Source organism: Notolepis coatsorum, assembly GCF_963971535.1.
Source record: "Notolepis coatsorum genome assembly, contig: SCAFFOLD_115, whole genome shotgun sequence".
Lineage (NCBI taxonomy): Eukaryota > Metazoa > Chordata > Actinopteri > Aulopiformes > Paralepididae > Notolepis > Notolepis coatsorum.
The window spans coordinates 523,561-544,406 of record NW_028169930.1 but is presented as its reverse complement, the minus strand read 5'-3'; the positions used below and the strand labels follow the sequence as shown (position 1 = coordinate 544,406).

Below are 20,846 nucleotides of genomic sequence, written 5' to 3'. Positions count from 1 at the left end.
GGGAACGAGACGAGACGTGTTAGGGGCGAGCAGATAGCACCGAGACGTGTAAACAGAGACGTGTTAGGGGCGAGCAGATAGCACCGAGACGGAAACGAGAGACGTGTTAGGGGCGAGCAGATAGCACCGAGACGGGAACAGAGACGTGTTAGGGGCGAGCAGATAGCACCGAGACGGTTAAACAGAGACGTGTTAGGGGCGAGCAGATAGCACCGAGACGGTTAAACAGAGACGTGTTAGGGGCGAGCAGATAGCACCGAGACGGTAAACAGAGACGTGTTAGGGGCGAGCAGATAGCACCGAGACGGTAAACAGAGACGTGTTAGGGCGAGCAGATAGCACCGAGACGGTTAACAGAGACGTGTTAGGGGCGAGCAGAAGCACCGAGACGGTTAAACAGAGACGTGTTAGGGGCGAGCAGATAGCACCGAGACGGTAAACAGAGACGTGTTAGGGGCGAGCAGATAGCACCGAGACGGTTAAACAGAGACGTGTTAGGGGCGAGCAGATAGCACCGAGACGGTTAAACAGAGACGTGTTAGGGGCGAGCAGATAGCACCGAGACGGTTAAACAGAGACGTGTTAGGGGCGAGCAGATAGCACCGAGACGGTTAAACAGAGACGTGTTAGGGGCGAGCAGATAGCACCGAGACGGTAACAGAGACGTGTTAGGGCGAGCAGATAGCACCGAGACGGTAACAGAGACGTGTTAGGGGCGAGCAGATAGCACCGAGACGGTAAACAGAGACGTGTTAGGGGCGAGCAGATAGCACCGAGACGGGAACAGAGACGTGTTAGGGGCGAGCAGATAGCACCGAGACGGTTAAACAGAGACGTGTTAGGGGCGAGCAGATAGCACCGAGACGGGAACAGAGACGTGTTAGGGGCGAGCAGATAGCACCGAGACGGTTAAACAGAGACGTGTTAGGGGCGAGCAGATAGCACCGAGACGGTTAAACAGAGACGTGTTAGGGGCGAGCAGATAGCACCGAGACGGTTAAACAGAGACGTGTTAGGGGCGAGCAGATAGCACCGAGACGGGAACAGAGACGTGTTAGGGGCGAGCAGATAGCACCGAGACGGTAAACAGAGACGTGTTAGGGGCGAGCAGATAGCACCGAGACGGTTAAACAGAGACGTGTTAGGGGCGAGCAGATAGCACCGAGACGGGAACAGAGACGTGTTAGGGGCGAGCAGATAGCACCGAGACGGTTAAACAGAGACGTGTTAGGGGCGAGCAGATAGCACCGAGACGGTTAAACAGAGACGTGTTAGGGGCGAGCAGATAGCACCGAGACGGTAAACAGAGACGTGTTAGGGGCGAGCAGATAGCACCGAGACGGGTAACAGAGACGTGTTAGGGGCGAGCAGATAGCACCGAGACGGTTAAACAGAGACGTGTTAGGGGCGAGCAGATAGCACCGAGACGGTTAAACAGAGACGTGTTAGGGGCGAGCAGATAGCACCGAGACGGTTAAACAGAGACGTGTTAGGGGCGAGCAGATAGCACCGAGACGGTTAAACAGAGACGTGTTAGGGGCGAGCAGATAGCACCGAGACGGTTAAACAGAGACGTGTTAGGGGCGAGCAGATAGCACCGAGACGGTTAAACAGAGACGTGTTAGGGGCGAGCAGATAGCACCGAGACGGTTAAACAGAGACGTGTTAGGGGCGAGCAGATAGCACCGAGACGGTAACAGAGACGTGTTAGGGGCGAGCAGATAGCACCGAGACGGGAACAGAGACGTGTTAGGGGCGAGCAGATAGCACCGAGACGGTTAAACAGAGACGTGTTAGGGGCGAGCAGATAGCACCGAGACGGGAACAGAGACGTGTTAGGGGCGAGCAGATAGCACCGAGACGGTTAAACAGAGACGTGTTAGGGGCGAGCAGATAGCACCGAGACGGTTAAACAGAGACGTGTTAGGGGCGAGCAGATAGCACCGAGACGGGAACAGAGACGTGTTAGGGGCGAGCAGATAGCACCGAGACGGGAACAGAGACGTGTTAGGGGCGAGCAGATAGCACCGAGACGGTTAAACAGAGACGTGTTAGGGGCGAGCAGATAGCACCGAGACGGGAACAGAGACGTGTTAGGGGCGAGCAGATAGCACCGAGACGGTTAAACAGACGTGTTAGGGGCGAGCAGATAGCACCGAGACGGTTAAACAGAGAGGTGTTAGGGGCGAGCAGATAGCACCGAGACGGTTAAACAGAGACGTGTTAGGGGCGAGCAGATAGCACCGAGACGGTTAAACAGAGACGTGTTAGGGGCGAGCAGATAGCACCGAGACGGTTAAACAGAGACGTGTTAGGGGCGAGCAGATAGCACCGAGACGGTTAAACAGAGACGTGTTAGGGGCGAGCAGATAGCACCGAGACGGTTAAACAGAGACGTGTTAGGGGCGAGCAGATAGCACCGAGACGGGAACAGAGACGTGTTAGGGGCGAGCAGATAGCACCGAGACGGGAACAGAGACGTGTTAGGGGCGAGCAGATAGCACCGAGACGGGAACAGAGACGTGTTAGGGGCGAGCAGATAGCACCGAGACGGTTAAACAGAGACGTGTTAGGGGCGAGCAGATAGCACCGAGACGGGAACAGAGACGTGTTAGGGGCGAGCAGATAGCACCGAGACGGGAACAGAGACGTGTTAGGGGCGAGCAGATAGCACCGAGACGGGAACAGAGACGTGTTAGGGGCGAGCAGATAGCACCGAGACGGTTAAACAGAGACGTGTTAGGGGCGAGCAGATAGCACCGAGACGGGAACAGAGACGTGTTAGGGGCGAGCAGATAGCACCGAGACGGTTAAACAGAGACGTGTTAGGGGCGAGCAGATAGCACCGAGACGGTTAAACAGAGACGTGTTAGGGGCGAGCAGATAGCACCGAGACGGGAACAGAGACGTGTTAGGGGCGAGCAGATAGCACCGAGACGGGAACAGAGACGTGTTAGGGGCGAGCAGATAGCACCGAGACGGTTAAACAGAGACGTGTTAGGGGCGAGCAGATAGCACCGAGACGGGAACAGAGACGTGTTAGGGGCGAGCAGATAGCACCGAGACGGTTAAACAGAGAGGTGTTAGGGGCGAGCAGATAGCACCGAGACGGGAACAGAGACGTGTTAGGGGCGAGCAGATAGCACCGAGACGGTTAAACAGAGACGTGTTAGGGGCGAGCAGATAGCACCGAGACGGTTAAACAGAGACGTGTTAGGGGCGAGCAGATAGCACCGAGACGGTTAAACAGAGACGTGTTAGGGGCGAGCAGATAGCACCGAGACGGGAACAGAGACGTGTTAGGGGCGAGCAGATAGCACCGAGACGGGAACAGAGACGTGTTAGGGGCGAGCAGATAGCACCGAGACGGTTAAACAGAGACGTGTTAGGGGCGAGCAGATAGCACCGAGACGGGAACAGAGACGTGTTAGGGGCGAGCAGATAGCACCGAGACGGTTAAACAGAGACGTGTTAGGGGCGAGCAGATAGCACCGAGACGGTTAAACAGAGAGGTGTTAGGGGCGAGCAGATAGCACCGAGACGGTTAAACAGAGACGTGTTAGGGGCGAGCAGATAGCACCGAGACGGGAACAGAGACGTGTTAGGGGCGAGCAGATAGCACCGAGACGGTTAAACAGAGACGTGTTAGGGGCGAGCAGATAGCACCGAGACGGTTAAACAGAGACGTGTTAGGGGCGAGCAGATAGCACCGAGACGGTTAAACAGAGACGTGTTAGGGGCGAGCAGATAGCACCGAGACGGTTAAACAGAGACGTGTTAGGGGCGAGCAGATAGCACCGAGACGGTTAAACAGAGACGTGTTAGGGGCGAGCAGATAGCACCGAGACGGTTAAACAGAGACGTGTTAGGGGCGAGCAGATAGCACCGAGACGGTTAAACAGAGACGTGTTAGGGGCGAGCAGATAGCACCGAGACGGGAACAGAGACGTGTTAGGGGCGAGCAGATAGCACCGAGACGGGAACAGAGACGTGTTAGGGGCGAGCAGATAGCACCGAGACGGTTAAACAGAGACGTGTTAGGGGCGAGCAGATAGCACCGAGACGGTTAAACAGAGACGTGTTAGGGGCGAGCAGATAGCACCGAGACGGTTAAACAGAGACGTGTTAGGGGCGAGCAGATAGCACCGAGACGGGAACAGAGACGTGTTAGGGGCGAGCAGATAGCACCGAGACGGTTAAACAGAGACGTGTTAGGGGCGAGCAGATAGCACCGAGACGGGAACAGAGACGTGTTAGGGGCGAGCAGATAGCACCGAGACGGGAACAGAGACGTGTTAAGGGCGAGCAGATAGCACCGAGACGGGAACAGAGACGTGTTAGGGGCGAGCAGATAGCACCGAGACGGTTAAACAGAGACGTGTTAGGGGCGAGCAGATAGCACCGAGACGGGAACAGAGACGTGTTAGGGGCGAGCAGATAGCACCGAGACGGGAACAGAGACGTGTTAGGGGCGAGCAGATAGCACCGAGACGGTTAAACAGAGACGTGTTAGGGGCGAGCAGATAGCACCGAGACGGTTAAACAGAGACGTGTTAGGGGCGAGCAGATAGCACCGAGACGGTTAAACAGAGACGTGTTAGGGGCGAGCAGATAGCACCGAGACGGGAACAGAGACGTGTTAGGGGCGAGCAGATAGCACCGAGACGGTTAAACAGAGACGTGTTAGGGGCGAGCAGATAGCACCGAGACGGTTAAACAGAGACGTGTTAGGGGCGAGCAGATAGCACCGAGACGGTTAAACAGAGAGGTGTTAGGGGCGAGCAGATAGCACCGAGACGGTTAAACAGAGACGTGTTAGGGGCGAGCAGATAGCACCGAGACGGTTAAACAGAGACGTGTTAGGGGCGAGCAGATAGCACCGAGACGGTTAAACAGAGACGTGTTAGGGGCGAGCAGATAGCACCGAGACGGTTAAACAGAGACGTGTTAGGGGCGAGCAGATAGCACCGAGACGGGAACAGAGACGTGTTAGGGGCGAGCAGATAGCACCGAGACGGTTAAACAGAGACGTGTTAGGGGCGAGCAGATAGCACCGAGACGGGAACAGAGACGTGTTAGGGGCGAGCAGATAGCACCGAGACGGTTAAACAGAGACGTGTTAGGGGCGAGCAGATAGCACCGAGACGGGAACAGAGACGTGTTAGGGGCGAGCAGATAGCACCGAGACGGTTAAATAGAGACGTGTTAGGGGCGAGCAGATAGCACCGAGACGGGAACAGAGACGTGTTAGGGGCGAGCAGATAGCACCGAGACGGTTAAACAGAGACGTGTTAGGGGCGAGCAGATAGCACCGAGACGGTTAAACAGAGACGTGTTAGGGGCGAGCAGATAGCACCGAGACGGGAACAGAGACGTGTTAGGGGCGAGCAGATAGCACCGAGACGGGAACAGAGACGTGTTAGGGGCGAGCAGATAGCACCGAGACGGTTAAACAGAGAGGTGTTAGGGGCGAGCAGATAGCACCGAGACGGGAACAGTGACGTGTTAGGGGCGAGCAGATAGCACCGAGACGGTTAAACGGAGACAGATAGGACGCAGACGGGGATGTCCTGGAGGATTCAGCTTCCTGGTTAATGGATGTGCCAACGTTTACGCGTCTGGCGATGAATAACGACGGACGGAACTTCGACGTGTCCAGTGTTAATTTTGGCAGCTATTTTCATTTTAGTTTTAGTCTTAGGCGCCGGTTACACCTTTCGTTTCATTTTCGTTTCATTGTCAGATGAGTTTCGCCGCAACGTAGCAGCCTCGAGTCACACTTTCGTTTTCGTCACCTGAGCACACTGATGTAGTACACTGCCAAAGCAGTAGGTGGCAAACATGAAGGCAATTTCAACCAATCAGACCTTGAATGTGCCTGCAAAGCAAATGTCAACAAGGCGGGCGCCTATGGGCGCCACCATCTTTTGCCTATTTACTCAGTGCAGCACTTCTTTTTCAGCAAAGTCTAATAAAAGTGCAATAAACAAAACGGATACATTCACTGTGTGCTCTGCCTGTCATTTGTTGATGAAACAAAACTAACATCAACACAAGTGACCACCAAGAGCGGATAGTTTAGTCTAAAAAAAGATCGGTAGCTACATTGTTAGCTGCATGCTAACGTCAATGGAATATGCCATTCTAACAGTATAGCATTGTGGCTAGAAGCTAACGTTAGCTCACGCTAGTTAGCCAGCACCAAACTGATGATATCGGGAGCTATCAGTAGTTAGATAACATTAGAGACAACGCTGTGTGTATTAAACAAAGGTGAATAGATGACTGGGCCATTTTGTTTAATGCTTGTTAAGTTGAAAGAGGAGCTTTGAGCTAACAGGGTCTGATAGCTAGCCAGTGGTAATGCTAGCAGAATGAATGTATGTAAACTTTATTTAACATATTGCATATGGGTACAATACAATACGGCTCAATACAAACAATTGTTAAGGGAATGCAGACTGTTGTAGCTTGGACTGGGGTCCTTATAACAATAACTTGACAACACATGGTAGCTGCAGCTATTTGGGACACGGAGCTATGTCCCAAACACACACACACACACACACACACACACACACACTGTTGTCACCGGAAGGGCACGCAGATGGTATCTACTGCGCATGGGCGTTTTCGCAACAACGGCTCCGTGAAGGCTACACGACTGTTGTCGGCAAGTTTTTGGCGCTACTCAAAAACGAAAACACAATTTAGCGTTTCAGCTAGGGCCACAACGTATCCACCAAAAAACGCCAAAAAACGCATTTCTGTGTAAAAGGGACATGAAACGTATTCAAAAACGTATAAAAACGAGCACAAAAACACTGTGTGTAACATGCCCCTTAGTCATGTGTCAAGTGCTCCTTTTTCGTTTTCATATTTAGTCATCTTCATTTATTTTTCGTTTAGTCAGTTTTAGTCAACTAAATGTCTGAGCATTTTAGTCTTAGTCAGTTTTTGTCTCAATTTTGCCTTTTTTGTTTTAGTCTAGATTTAGTCGACGAAAACGGATGACATTTTTGTCTATTTTTAGTTAATGGAAAAAAACTTCAGAAAGTCAGAAATAGTCAACATGGAACATTTTCTGATTTAAATTGCGTATTTATTTTTTAACCTAGGGGAATCTGAGTCGGCGGTAGTGTTATACATATCGATACTGAATATTTAAAACAGCTTCGATACTCATTTCCCGAAGTACCGATACTTTCTGCAGTATCGGTACCAGCTGGCGAGTGTTCTACCGCAAGTTGTTGACGGCAACGCGCTGTTCAGAGCGCTCAACGCGCTTGCTCCCCGGTTCCTCCGAGTCCAGCCCTCCCCCTCACAGAGTCACAGAGAGCCGTCTTCTTCAGTTAGTAAACAAACATTTTAGCTGAAGATGGTAAATGCAGAGCCTCCGCAACTTGTGCTTGTGGATAAAGAAAACAGCAGAAGTGCTGTTTGGAGGTACTTCGGGTTTCAAGTAAACAACGAAGGACAAGCTACAAATGCCCCAATGATATTTGCAAGCGGTGTTAGAGCAGTGCCAGCGCCGATCTCCATAAAGAAATTAAAGAGGTTCGTGACAGCTGCTCTTTCAACGTCACTGTGACTGAAGCATTAAACCATTAACTCTAGTTTAATACATGATACGTTGTCTACTGATGGCGCATAATATCAACAGCTGATTCGTTGTAACGTTACAGCTACCAGCTAACGTTAGCTACTGCTAGCTCCATTAGCTTAGCTGGCTACTTGTATAATTACTGCATGGTAACAGAGTAACGTTAACGTTTAAACGTTATGACGAGGTCATACAATACTACAGTCGACATAAGGTTAACGTTACCCCGTTTCCATCAAGTGTTTAAATAGCAGCAATCTTGTTGAAAATGTAACGTTACTAAAATGCTCCGAGCATAGCCTCTCTCTCTCTCTCTTTCTCTCTCTCTCTACCGCCCTCTCTCTCTCTCTCTCTCTCTCTCTCTCTCTCTCTCTCTCCTCTCGTTATCTTTAAATAAAAACGAAACTGTTACTAACTGTAATATAAACAGTTCAGTTTGTCAGGTACATGCAACACAGATTACAGTGTTTACATCTGTCTGCTTGAGAAAATACCATGTTCTGCATTTGCAATAAAAATGATTGAAGTGAGATGAACAGTTATTTTTAAATGTGTGATCTAAGATAAACAAAGGGTTTTAAAATTGTTATATTTATCTTCTCTTATAGTACCAGAGAGAAGCTAAATTTGAAGCTAAATTTGTTTAAAAAAAAATATATATATATTTTTTTTTTATATCGAAATAATATCGAAGTATCGATACTTTTCAAGGTATCGTATCGAAGTCGAAATTCCAGTATCGTGACAACACTAGTCGGCGGCACAAGTGATACACATGAAGTATATGTTGGTGTAGACATGGTCCAATGTATTGTTGCTCCTACAGTATATGTTTGTGTAGACATGGTCCAATGTATTGTTGCTCCTACAGTATATGTTGGTGTAGACATGGTCCAATGTATTGTTGCTCCTACAGTATATGTTGGTGTAGACATGGTCCAATGTATTGTTGCTCCTACAGTATATGTTGGTGTAGACATGGTCCAATGTATTGTTGCTCCTACAGTATATGTTGGTGTAGACATGGTCCAATGTATTGTTGCTCCTACAGTATATGTTGGTGTAGACATGGTCCAATGTATTGTTGCTCCTACAGTATATGTTGGTGTAGACATGGTCCAATATATTGTTGCTCCTACAGTATATGTTGGTGTAGACATGGTCCAATGTATTGTTGCTCCTACAGTATATGTTGGTGTAGACATGGTCCAATGTATTGTTGCTCCTACAGTATATGTTGGTGTAGACATGGTCCAATGTATTGTTGCTCCTACAGTATATGTTGGTGTAGACATGGTCCAATGTATTGTTGCTCCTACAGTATATGTTGGTGTAGACATGGTCCAATGTATTGTTGCTCCTACAGTATATGTTGGTGTAGACATGGTCCAATGTATTGTTGCTCCTACAGTATATGTTGGTGTAGACATGGTCCAATGTATTGTTGCTCCTACAGTATATGTTGGTGTAGACATGGTCCAATGTATTGTTGCTCCTACAGTATATGTTGGTGTAGACATGGTCCAATGTATGCATCTAAGAGAGCATTACGGATGTGGTGACGTTGTTTCTGACCAGAGAGACGATGCTGAACTCTGTCTGTCTTCTGTTTGCTGTGTCTTTCCTTTCTCTCTGTCATGTCTGTCCTCTCTCTGCTGTGTATGTCCTCTCTGTCATGTCTGTCCTCTCTCTCTCTGCTGTGTCTGGCAGCGGTTTATTCTATAACAGGATACTGTAAACTAAGTAAACAGAACACACAGTAGTACTAGTAGTAGTACACACTGATTGCAATCTGCTTGCATAAAAACATTATATAAAATCACATTCTGAGGTCAGTGTTAAAGTGCCACATGGAAGAGGTCTTTATTTATTATTATTTAGATAGATGGATGTAAAGGGCTAGACCAACTCTTAACCCCTATCCGGACCTAGACCCCCTCTAAGTCACAACCCTAACTTAGGGGTTAAAGTTAGAGGTGGTCTAGGTCTGGTTAGGGGTTAGAGTTAGAGGTGGTCTAGGTCTGGTTATACTGATCCGATACCAGTGCATACATAAAAAAATATATATAGATTATATAAATTATAACACTTTTTTTCTTTTCTTTTTTACAGCTACTGTTTTATATATACTGTTTTTTAGTAATAACTAGAAAGTAATGGTATTTATTCAACAACAGGTGGTTGTATTAGTATTAGTATCATTAAATGACAACTATGCTCAACTATGCTTCACCCACGGAAAGGTTGTTGGCACATTGGTTCCACACGGACATTATGTATACGTTGTTGCGCACTTCCTATCCAGTCGGCTCCGGTTCAGTTAGCTCCTAGCAGAGGCACTGTTGTGATTTTTAATGCAAAATAAAACATTCAACATTCTCCTTTGAGACTCCGCCTCAGACTCTTATCATTTGGCACTAAAAGCTAAACATTGTCACCGGTATGGCTGTCTGCATTGTGTCATTAATTGTGTGCAGTTAGCCACATTAGCGTGAGCTAGCTTAGCCACTAGCTAACGCGATCTAGATGGAAATACAAACAATGTAACGTTACTGGTGACAAAGTGATTTAGCTTGGAATACTCCTTTGCCAACTTGCTGTACTTTGCTTGCAGGTCTGCAGCTGGATTATGAATAGTCCCAACTTTAGCCAAGGTAACGTTCAGCTAAAACTAGCTTTTCAAATAGCTCCAGCTAATGCTAATAACAGAGCTCCCCGTCACACTGCTCTACTCGGGACGATGGCATTAAGAAAAGTTATAATTAGTTTGTCTCGTCTTTTTTTAGTCAACAATATCAACATACATGAAGAGAAATTTCGTCCTGGTTTTTATAAATTACATTTTTGTGTCGTCAGTTGTGGTCAACGATATTTAATAAACTATTTAGTCTCGTTAGCGTCACATGGTATTCAATAACGTGACGTCACATCTCGTCATGAAAAAAACCTTCGTTGACGAACATCTTTCGTCATCAATTTAGTCAACAAAATTAACACTGGACTCAGTGCGTCACTTTAAAAAGGGGGAAAGAAAAACACACGACGACAGAACTAGTTGGTTCAATTAAGCAGCGGGAGGCAAACTGTACATTCTCCCAAAAAGTATGGGCAGTTATGGTCTTCGTTCCCGGAGCTTATTTTGACTGACTGTCGCTCGGGGGTCCGTACTGAACTGGGGACCAGGGGCGCTCAGGTGGGCAGCTCCCTCGGGGGTCCGTACTGAACTGGGGACCAGGGGCGCTCAGGTGGGCAGCTCCCTCGGGGGTCCGTACTGAACTGGGGACCAGGGGCGCTCAGGTGGGCAGCTCCCTCGGGGGTCCGTACTGAACTGGGGACCAGGGGCGCTCAGGTGGGCAGCTCCCTCGGGGGTCCGTACTGAACTGGGGACCAGGGGCGCTCAGGTGGGCAGCTCCCTCCACCTGGAATCAGCTACAAAACCACCTGAACTCGCATGAGCTGCTCTCACTGGCTGCTTTTAAAAACCCTTCTAAGAGATGTGGAATCCAGCACACCTGGCTGCAGATGTTTTGACTGACTTTTAAATGGTTCTGTGAATTGTCCTTGTTTTTGTTGGAATTGCTATATGTTTTTGTTTCGTCTGTAAATGTGAAATTGTAACTGTGCTGCTGCCTGTCCTGGCCAGGACGCTCTTGTAAAAGAGATTTTTTATCTCAATGGGACTTTTTCCTGGTTAAATAAAGGTTAAATAAAAAAAGGGTACACTACTGTCACCGAGAGGAGAACATGAAGGTGTTCTACCGTCACCAGGGGTGCAGTGCTCATGCCACGCGGTACCACCTCCTTTCTGAGCAGAAGCACGCGCGCGCGCACGCAAAAATGCGTTCACAACTTTCACTCGACTCGTCGTGCCGTGCGTCAAGTACCGGTACTCACCTGGCTGCTTGTCTCTGCATAACAATAGCATAACAATAGCATAACAACAAACGAGAAGAGCAAAACCTAAATACAAGCCCTGTACCAATTGGTGGGGTTTGCTTGAGCTGTGGAACCTCTCACTATGTGACAAATGGTCCCGACTGGAAGGATGAGACATTTCTTAAGTTGTGCTTCAGAAGGAAACTGTCCTTTCTCTCCAGTCTCTCTGTCACTCCAGTCTCTCTCTGTCTCTCCAGTCTCTCTCTCTGTCTCTCCAGTCTCTCTCTGTCTCTCCAGTCTCTCTCTGTCACTCCAGTCTCTCTCTCTGTCACTCCAGTCTCTCTCTGTCTCTCCAGTCTCTCTCTGTCTCTCCAGTCTCTCTCTGTCTCTCCAGTCTCTCTCTGTCTCTCCAGTCTCTCTCTGTCACTCCAGTCTCTCTGTCACTCCAGTCTCTCTGTCACTCATAGATCCTGACAGAGTATATACATATGATGGGGAGGGGGCTGTACATTAGGAGGGGTGGGTGGTAGGTAGCAGTTCCTATAAGACAAGGCGTTTGTTATGTTTTCATCCACAGAATATCATCCACAGGGCTGTGTTCTGAGTCCCCTCCTCTACTCCCTGTACACACATGACTGTGTGGCTCAGCGGAGTAACAACACAATCATCAAATTTGCTGACGACACAGTAGTGGTGGGCCTGATCTCTGCAAACGACGAGAGGGCCTACCTGGAAGAGGTCAAGGTCCTGGCGGGATGGTGCCAGGAGAACAGCCTCTCCCTGAACGTCAGCAAAACAAAGGAGATGATTGTGGACTTTAGGAGGTCGGGGGTCAGGGACTACAGCCCCCTCAGCATCGACGGGGCACCGGTTGAGAGAGTGAACAGTTTCAAGTACCTCGGAGCCCACATATCCGAGGACTTGACATGGACCACACACATTGACAGTGTTGTGAAGAAACTTGAAACTTGAAGAATTGCATGGAACTGTAATTAAATGCAACACAATGTTTCAATGTCCCTGATGGCCACATTCAAACTCAATAATATAATATTATATAATAACGCTCAAACTGTTTGGAGCTTTTAGACGTGTGTGAGATTAACCCTTTCACTACCACACTACAGACGGTTAACCTTTCACTACCACACTACAGAAGGTTAACCTTTCACTACCACACTACAGCAGGTTAACCCTTTCACTACCACCCTACAGAAGGTTAACCTTTCACTACCATACTACAGAAGGTTAACCTTTCACTACCACACTACAGATGGTTAACCTTTCACTACCACACTACAGAAGGTTAACCTTTTCACTACCACACTACAGAAAGTTAACCTTTCACTACCACACTACAGAAGGTTAACCCTTTCACTACGACACTACAGACGGTTAACCTTTCACTACCACACTACAGAAGGTTAACCTTTCACTACCACACTACAGAAGGTTAACCCTTTCACTACCACCCTACAGAAGGTTAACCTTTCACTACCATACTACAGAAGGTTAACCTTTCACTACCACACTACAGAAGGTTAACACTTTCACTACCACACTACAGATGGTTAACATTTCACTACCACACTACAGAAGGTTAACCTTTTCACTACCACACTACAGAAAGTTAACCTTTCACTACCACACTACATACGGTTAACCCTTTCACTACCACACTACATACGGTTAACCTTTCACTACCACACTACAGAAGGTTAACCTTTTCACTACCACACTACAGAAGGTTAACCTTTCACTACCACACTACAGAAGGTTAACCTTTCACTACCACACTACAGAATGTTAACCTTTCACTACCACACTACAGAAGGTTAACCTTTCACTACCACACTACAGAAGGTTAACCTTTCACTACCACACTACAGAAGGTTAACCCTTTCACTACCACACTACAGACGGTTAACCCTTTCACTACCACACTACAGAAGGTTAACCGTTCACTACCACACTACAGCAGGTTAACCTTTCACTACCACACTACAGAAGGTTAACTCTTTCACTGCCACACTACAGAAGGTTAACCTTTCACTACCACACTACAGAAGGTTAACCCTTTAACTAACACACTACAGAAGGTTAACCCTTTCACTACCTCACTACAGAAGGTTAACCCTTTCACTACCACACTACAGAAGGTTAACCATTTAACTAACTGTTACGACCCTGGCTCAAAGGCACGCAACCTATGTGCAAAACCGACACCAAAACCTGTGTGTTAACTCAAAGTGCTACTATATCAAGGAATTACTAGTGTAAACTAAAGGATAAGGACTGGAAGAACGTGACTATCTATCTGTTAACCCACACTCTTCTAAACACAGACCCTGCATGTGTGTTACCAGGGCTGGTTTTAAAGCTCCCAGCAGGTAACCAATCAGCACTAATTAGCTAATTGGCAGCCCTCACCTGCACGCCCCGTGACACAGGAGTGATCAGGCCTGCATGCACAGTGACCCAGGAGTGATCAGGCTCCTGGTACATAACACCTCCCCCACCAAACTGGTTGCCCCAGAGGCAACCACCACACAACAACCCATAAACAAAAACAAAAAAAACAACTGTGACCCATTAGTTGTCAGGGCCACTACCACAACAGCGATAGCGGGTCTGCCCCTGTCGAACACGACCACCAACCGTGTTGTATGCTCCCTTTCAACAGGCCCCTCCACCGATACCGACCTGTCAAAAATAGACTGCAAACCAACATAAATCTGAGAACTAATCTCACTGCGCTCAACAGAACAGAACACAGCAAAACAAAAACCATAGATCACTGATACCACCACCGCGCCCATATCCATCCCACCTGGCACTGGCAGTTCAGGATACTGCAAACCGTGACCATCCAGAGTAGGATGTACCGCCTCAGGTACAGCCCCACCGTCCCTGGAACATGGCAGTACGACAGTCACAAAAACGTCTGGAACACCATCTAAAATGGCGTCACCCAAAATAACATTGTCCTGATCAAAATCAAGATGGCTGCCACTCAACAGACGAGGTCGCGAAGGCGGCTCCTGCTTCACAGGACACGGGTAACTAGGTTGACCAGCACACCTAGTGCATGGCAGAGAATCAGTGTGGACATGTGGATCAATGTCAGAATCATCAACTGACATACTGGGAACATCCCTGCCCACAAGTGAAACATTAGGGACAATAGAGCTACTGTGGGAAGGCTGGCAGCCTAAGTCAGGCTTAGTAGCCTCTCCAACTAGAACAGTGTCACATGAAACAACAGCACCTCTCATAGCATCCTTCCCACACTCATCCTCCAATTAGTTCGTGGCCTCAGCCACCGTACAGGCTGGGAAGACCTTGAGACACTGCGCTGCCATATCATCTCCTGCCACATGCTTCTCCGGCACGCATGTCAACTCTGGTTTCACCACCGGGCCTAACACAAAGCCACAATCAAGAGAATCATTATGCAGAGGTACATCCACAGTGTGCTTTCCAAAATTCTCAACAGGTACACATTTTAATTCAACAAAGAATGTGTCACTAAGTGTAATGTCCCAAGTCGAAGTATCAACAACATCACTTTTGTCCTTTGACATTTCCCGTGCCACAGCACACACAGGGAACACTCTTGGATGTTGTTACAACCGGAGTAGCCAACACTTTGTCACCAGCCAAATCATTCCCTAGAATGAAGGACACCCCCTTTATGGGAATGTGAGAACATACCCCCACAACAACATTGCCTGATACTAAGGGAGAATTGAGCGTGACCTCATGCAAAGGTGCATCCACAAATCCACCCCCAAAGCCCCGAACAACGACACCGGAATGCAAAGAAGAGTTTTCTGAAAACGGCAAAACCCCCTCCAGAATGAGGGACTGAAAAGCACCGGTATCTCTCCAAATTGTTATAGCCTGTTTGGACTCTAGTGCATTAGTCAGGGAAACAAATCCATCCATCATAAACCTTGAGGAACCCTCGAGCTCTTTGTCCACACGTTTGATACTTCCCCCATCACCATCTAACGTTGGCATAGGCGTTCTGCATATGGTTTCTACCAGAGCCACGGTTCTGAAATTTTTCTGCTCAAGCACCGGGCACCCAGCAACGATATGACCAGGTTCTTTACAGTAGAAACAGATAATCCCTTCTGGGAATGCACCAGCAGAACCACCCCGCCTAGGAGGTGAAGTTAACTGACCAGCAGACACAGGTTTTGGGAAACGGCCCCCCTGAACAGGACGCCTATCCCCGGACTCAACACGGTAGTCCTCCAAAAACACGGACTTGTGTGTCAACACAAACTCATCAGCGAAGACAGCGGCGTCGCCTATCTTCGATACCTTACGCTCATTTAGATGTGTGGAAACGGTATCAGGAACACATCTTTTAAATTCCTCTAGGAGAATCAACTGCCTAAGCTGCTCTCTTGACTCCGCCTTTTTTTTTTTTATTATTGGTCTTTTTCCCCCTCCATTTTCCTCCGATTTTCTCCCATCCCAATGTTAGTCGTATGCCAATTCCCAGTCCCTTCCTGATCGCTGCGCACTTACCCCCCACAGTCAGATCATCTGGGAGAGTGGAGGCTACCACGTGCTTCCTCCGACACACGTCCAGCCAATCACCGCTTCTTTTCACCTGGCAGCGCGGATTCTCATTGAGAGGGCGTAGCGTGTGGGAGGACCACACTATCCCCCTCACGTCCAATCCGCGCTTAGCAGGCGCCCCGACCGAACTGTAGGAGTCGCTGTTTACAACGACCCGGACCCACCCCGCCAGCTTCTCCCACCCTCTGATACAGCCAATTGTATCAGTGCAGACGGCCAGCCAAGCTGGTGACAACCCCGGAGCTGTGAGCTGGATTCGAACAGGCAAATCCAGCTCAGCTCCGGGGCTGGTGACGAACGCAATCTCCGCTCGGCCACCTAACCGCCTTGACTCCGCCTTCTGAGAAGTGCACCACCTGTCAAACAGGTTCTCCTTCTCCCTTCCAAATTCAACATAAGACTGTCCCTCCGACCTGCGATAACCTCTAAAACGCTGACGATAGGCCTCTGGACCAACTCATAAGCCCTCAATATGGAAGCTTTAACAAGCTCATAATCAGCGCTTTGTTCAAGGGACAGAGCAGTATAGGCTTCTTGTGCCCTACCAACTAAAACACATTGCAGCAGCAGTGTCCAGGCGGTATCAGGCCACTTCAATGTGGTTGCCACCCGTTCAAAAAGGGGAAAATATCTTTCCACGTCTTTCTCAAAAAATGGAGGCACCATCCTAATATTCCTGCCCACATCAAAACCGGAACGTGACTCTGGATGCAGAGCACCCGCCTGCAAGGCAGCATGCTTATATTCAAGCTCCTTCTGCGCACGCTCGTGATCCAGCAACATTTGTTTCTCCTTAAACTCACGCTCCTTAAGCTCACGCTCATGCTCACGCTCCTCTTTCCTCTCTCTCTCCTTAAGCTCACACTCCTCTCTCCTCTCCTCACGCTCCCGCTCTAGCTGCCTTTCCTTAAACTCCAACTCCCTAATCCTCCACTCACCCTCTGCACCAGGTAATAGCGGAGACGCGTCAGACGAAGGAGGCTCCTCCACCCTCTCCTCAAGCACCTGCTCTCTAATGAGTAACACCCTTAAAGCACTCAAGGCAGTCGGCTTCAAACGTTTCTCACCCGCAGTAAGCTCTACCCTGTAGTGTACAGCAAGTTCCAGAAGTTGTTCCTTGGAAAACTTCTCCAACATGTCATGAGACGGGCGATCAACAAAGTCCTTGATGGAAGCCATCGTTACTGTACCAGTCACCACAAGCTACTCACTTTACTTTACAGTCACAAAGAACCACTAACGAACCACGAAGAACCACTAAAGAACCACTGAAAAACCACTAAAGAACCACCAAAGAACCACTGAAGACCCCCCCCAACAAACCACTGAAGAACCACGAAGAACCACTGAAGAACCATGAAGAACCACTGAAGAACCACTGAAGAACCACTGAAGAATGCTAATGCCAATAATAACAACCAGAAGGGAACGCGGTGGAAATGTGAGCTCTACGGAGCGCACCTTTCTAGGTTGCAAAAAAATAAAAATAAAAAAAAATAAAACACAACCACCCTGAAATAAATAGACGTGTCATACACGCAGGGTGTTAGGTGCTACCAGGTATGCTCACCAAACACTCAAACAAACAAAATAAATTCAACAAACAAATCCAAACAGGTGCGCCTTCTAACCTGATATGACTACATATGCTTCTACATCTAAACTGCAGTCAAAACCGGCCCACCACATGTCTACCCTAAGAAACACTAAATCAAGCCCTACCACACTACCTGTGTTTTCTGGCCCCCCTAATCTACCTACCCTTAAACTAATGCCCTGTAGACCTAACCATCTTCAACCACACCTGCTACCAGTCAAAGATCATACTTGACCATCCACCCGTCCAGTACATGATACGGTACCAGACAAGTAGATGGTGCTAATCCCTTCCTGATGGTGGTGCACAGGAAGCTAACCAACAACCAGAAAATAATGTCCCTATCTACATGTGGTGCCCACTAAACTATATATTTTAACAGCATAAGTAGTCACATCAAATTACAAACAAATAAGGCATACTCACCTGTTTGATGAAACGGCTCAAGCCCCCACGTTACACAATATGTAACGAACACCACCCAAACCATAATACCATGACACCCTGTGTACCACCAAAAAAAAAAAAACCACCAAACAAATTTCTAGGGGTAAATATCCCGGACGAGCGCCCAACTGTTACGACCCTGGCTCAAAGGCACGCAACCTATGTGGAAAACCGACACCAAAACCTGTGTGTTAACTCAAAGTGCTACTATATCAAGGAATTACTAGTGTAAACTAAAGGATAAGGACTGGAAGAACGTGACTATCTATCTGTTAACCCACACTCTTCTAAACACAGACCCTGCATGTGTGTTACCAGGGCTGGTTTTAAAGCTCCCAGCAGGTAACCAATCAGCACTAATTAGCTAATTGGCAGCCCTCACCTGCATGCCCCGTGACACAGGAGTGATCAGGCTCCTGGTACATAACACTAACACACTACAGAAAGTTAACCCTTTCACTACCACACTACAGAAGGTTAACCTTTCACTAACACACTACAGAAGGTTAACCCTTTCACTACCACACTACAGAAGGTTAACCTTTCACTACCACACTACAGAATGTTAACCCTTTCACTACCACACTACAGAAGGTTAACCTTTCACTACCACACTACAGAAGGTTAACCCTTTCACTACCACACTACAGACGGTTAACCCTTTCACTACCACACTACAGACGGTTAACCTTTCACTACCACACTACAGACTGTTAACCATTTCACTACCACACTACAGAAGGTTAACCTTTCACTACCACACTACAGAAGGTTAACCTTTCACTACCACATTACAGAAGGTTAACCCTTTCACTACCACACTACAGAAGGTTAACTATTGCACTACCACACTACAGAAGGTTAACCTTTCACTACCACACTACAGAAGGTTAACCCTTTCACTACCACACTACATAAGGTTAACCTTTCACTACCACACTACAGAAGGTTAACCATTTCACTACCTCACTACAGAAGGTTAACCATTTAACTAACACACTACATAAGGTTAACCCTTTCACTACCTCACTACAGAATGTTAACCTTTCACTACCACACTACATACGGTTAACCATTTCACTACCACACTACAGACGGTTAACCTTTCACTACCACACTACAGACTGTTAACCCTTTCACTACCACACTACAGAAAGTTAACCCGTTCATTTCACTACCACACTACATACTGTTAACCCTTTCACTATCACACTACAGCAGGTTAACCTGTTCACTACCACACTACAGACGGTTAACCCTTTCACTACCACACTACAGAAGGTTAACCCGTTCACTACCACACTACAGACAGTTAACATTTCAATACCACACTACAGAAGGTTAACCCTTTCACTGGCACATGACAAATGGTTAACCCTTTCACTACCACACTACAGAAGGTTAACCCTTTCACTGGCACACAACAATGGTTAACCCTTTCACTACCACACTACAGAAGGTTAACCCTTTCACTACCACACTACAGAAGGTTAACCCTTTAACTAACACACTACATAAGGTTAACCCTTTCACTACCACACTACAGAAGGTTAACCCTTTAACTAACACACTACAGAAGGTTAACCCTTTCACTACCACACTACAGCCGGTTAATGCTTCACTACCACACTACAGAAGGTTAACCCTTTCACTACCACACTACAGAAGGTTAACCCGTTCACTACCACACTACAGACGGTTAACCGTCTGTAGTGTGATAGTGAAAGGTTAACCCTCTGTAGTGTGGTAGTGAAAGGGTTATGTGCCAAATAAATCAGCATTGTTTTTTTGGTGAAGTGCTCCTTCACCAAAGCCTCCTTCTTCCCCAGACTGTCTTCTCTGTTGTGGTGAAGATATATATCGAACAGGCCAAGACACTTTTTGTTCTCATGGCCGTCAACTTAACGTGTGGTACAATGCTGCCCCCTCTTGGCCGGGGGCTGTACTAACAGCTGCCTAGCAACAGAAGACAAGACTGTGGCCTTTGCACAAAATGTTATTTGAGTACATTTAAAGTATATTTTCTACAGTACAGAAACGCATATTTAAATATACTTAATCATAACTTAATAGTGCAACAAAATAGCACGGTAACATGCACTAATTACAACTTAAGTACAGCTTAAGTATATTGTGTAAATAAATGCACTAAGTAGATTACAAAAGTAGGTTGAAAATAGGACACTTTAACACTTTCACTGCCGCACTACCAAAACGGTTAACCCTTTCACCGCGACAATAGTAGTCAAGTCAAGTCAAGTAATTTATTTATATAGCACGTTTAAAAGCACAAGAGCCAACCAAAGTGCTGTACAATCAAAGCTTAAAATCAATGTCCTAATATAAAATACACAAATACAAAAATACAAAAAGGCACAGCAGGACAAGACAGTACATTCAGAGAGTAGGACAGTAGGACAACACACGAATAGGGGAACACAAAGTACAGTAGCACACAGGGGACAGAGGAGCACAACGTACAGTATAGCACACAGGGGACAGAGGAGCACAAAGTACAGTAGCACACAGGGGACAGAGGAGCATAAGAAGAGGTACAAGAGGGAGGGGGCAGGATAAAATTACATGGGAGTGTGTGAGTTAGGGTGTGGGAGAATCAGGGTTTATTGAAGGCCAGGGAATAGAAGTGGGTTTTTAGACGGGCCTTAAATGTCTCCAGCGAGGGGACAGATCGGATCTCCAGGGGAAGCTGGTTCCACAGCTTGGGCG

The 20,846-nt window shown here is 47.6% G+C and overlaps 1 protein-coding gene across 1 annotated transcript in view; it reads right to left on the bottom strand.

The window, feature by feature from the left end:
- Positions 1-10,896: 10,896 nt before the first annotated feature.
- LOC311248648 (UV-stimulated scaffold protein A-like) overlaps positions 10,897-20,846 on the bottom strand; it is a gene marked incomplete at its 3' end in the record, with an annotated part of 63,958 nt that continues 54,008 nt past the window's right edge. The window contains exon 10 of the mRNA XM_084339502.1: positions 10,897-11,022. Within this exon, the coding sequence (XP_084195628.1) occupies positions 10,897-11,022 (126 nt within the window). The remainder of the gene's footprint in view (positions 11,023-20,846) is intronic.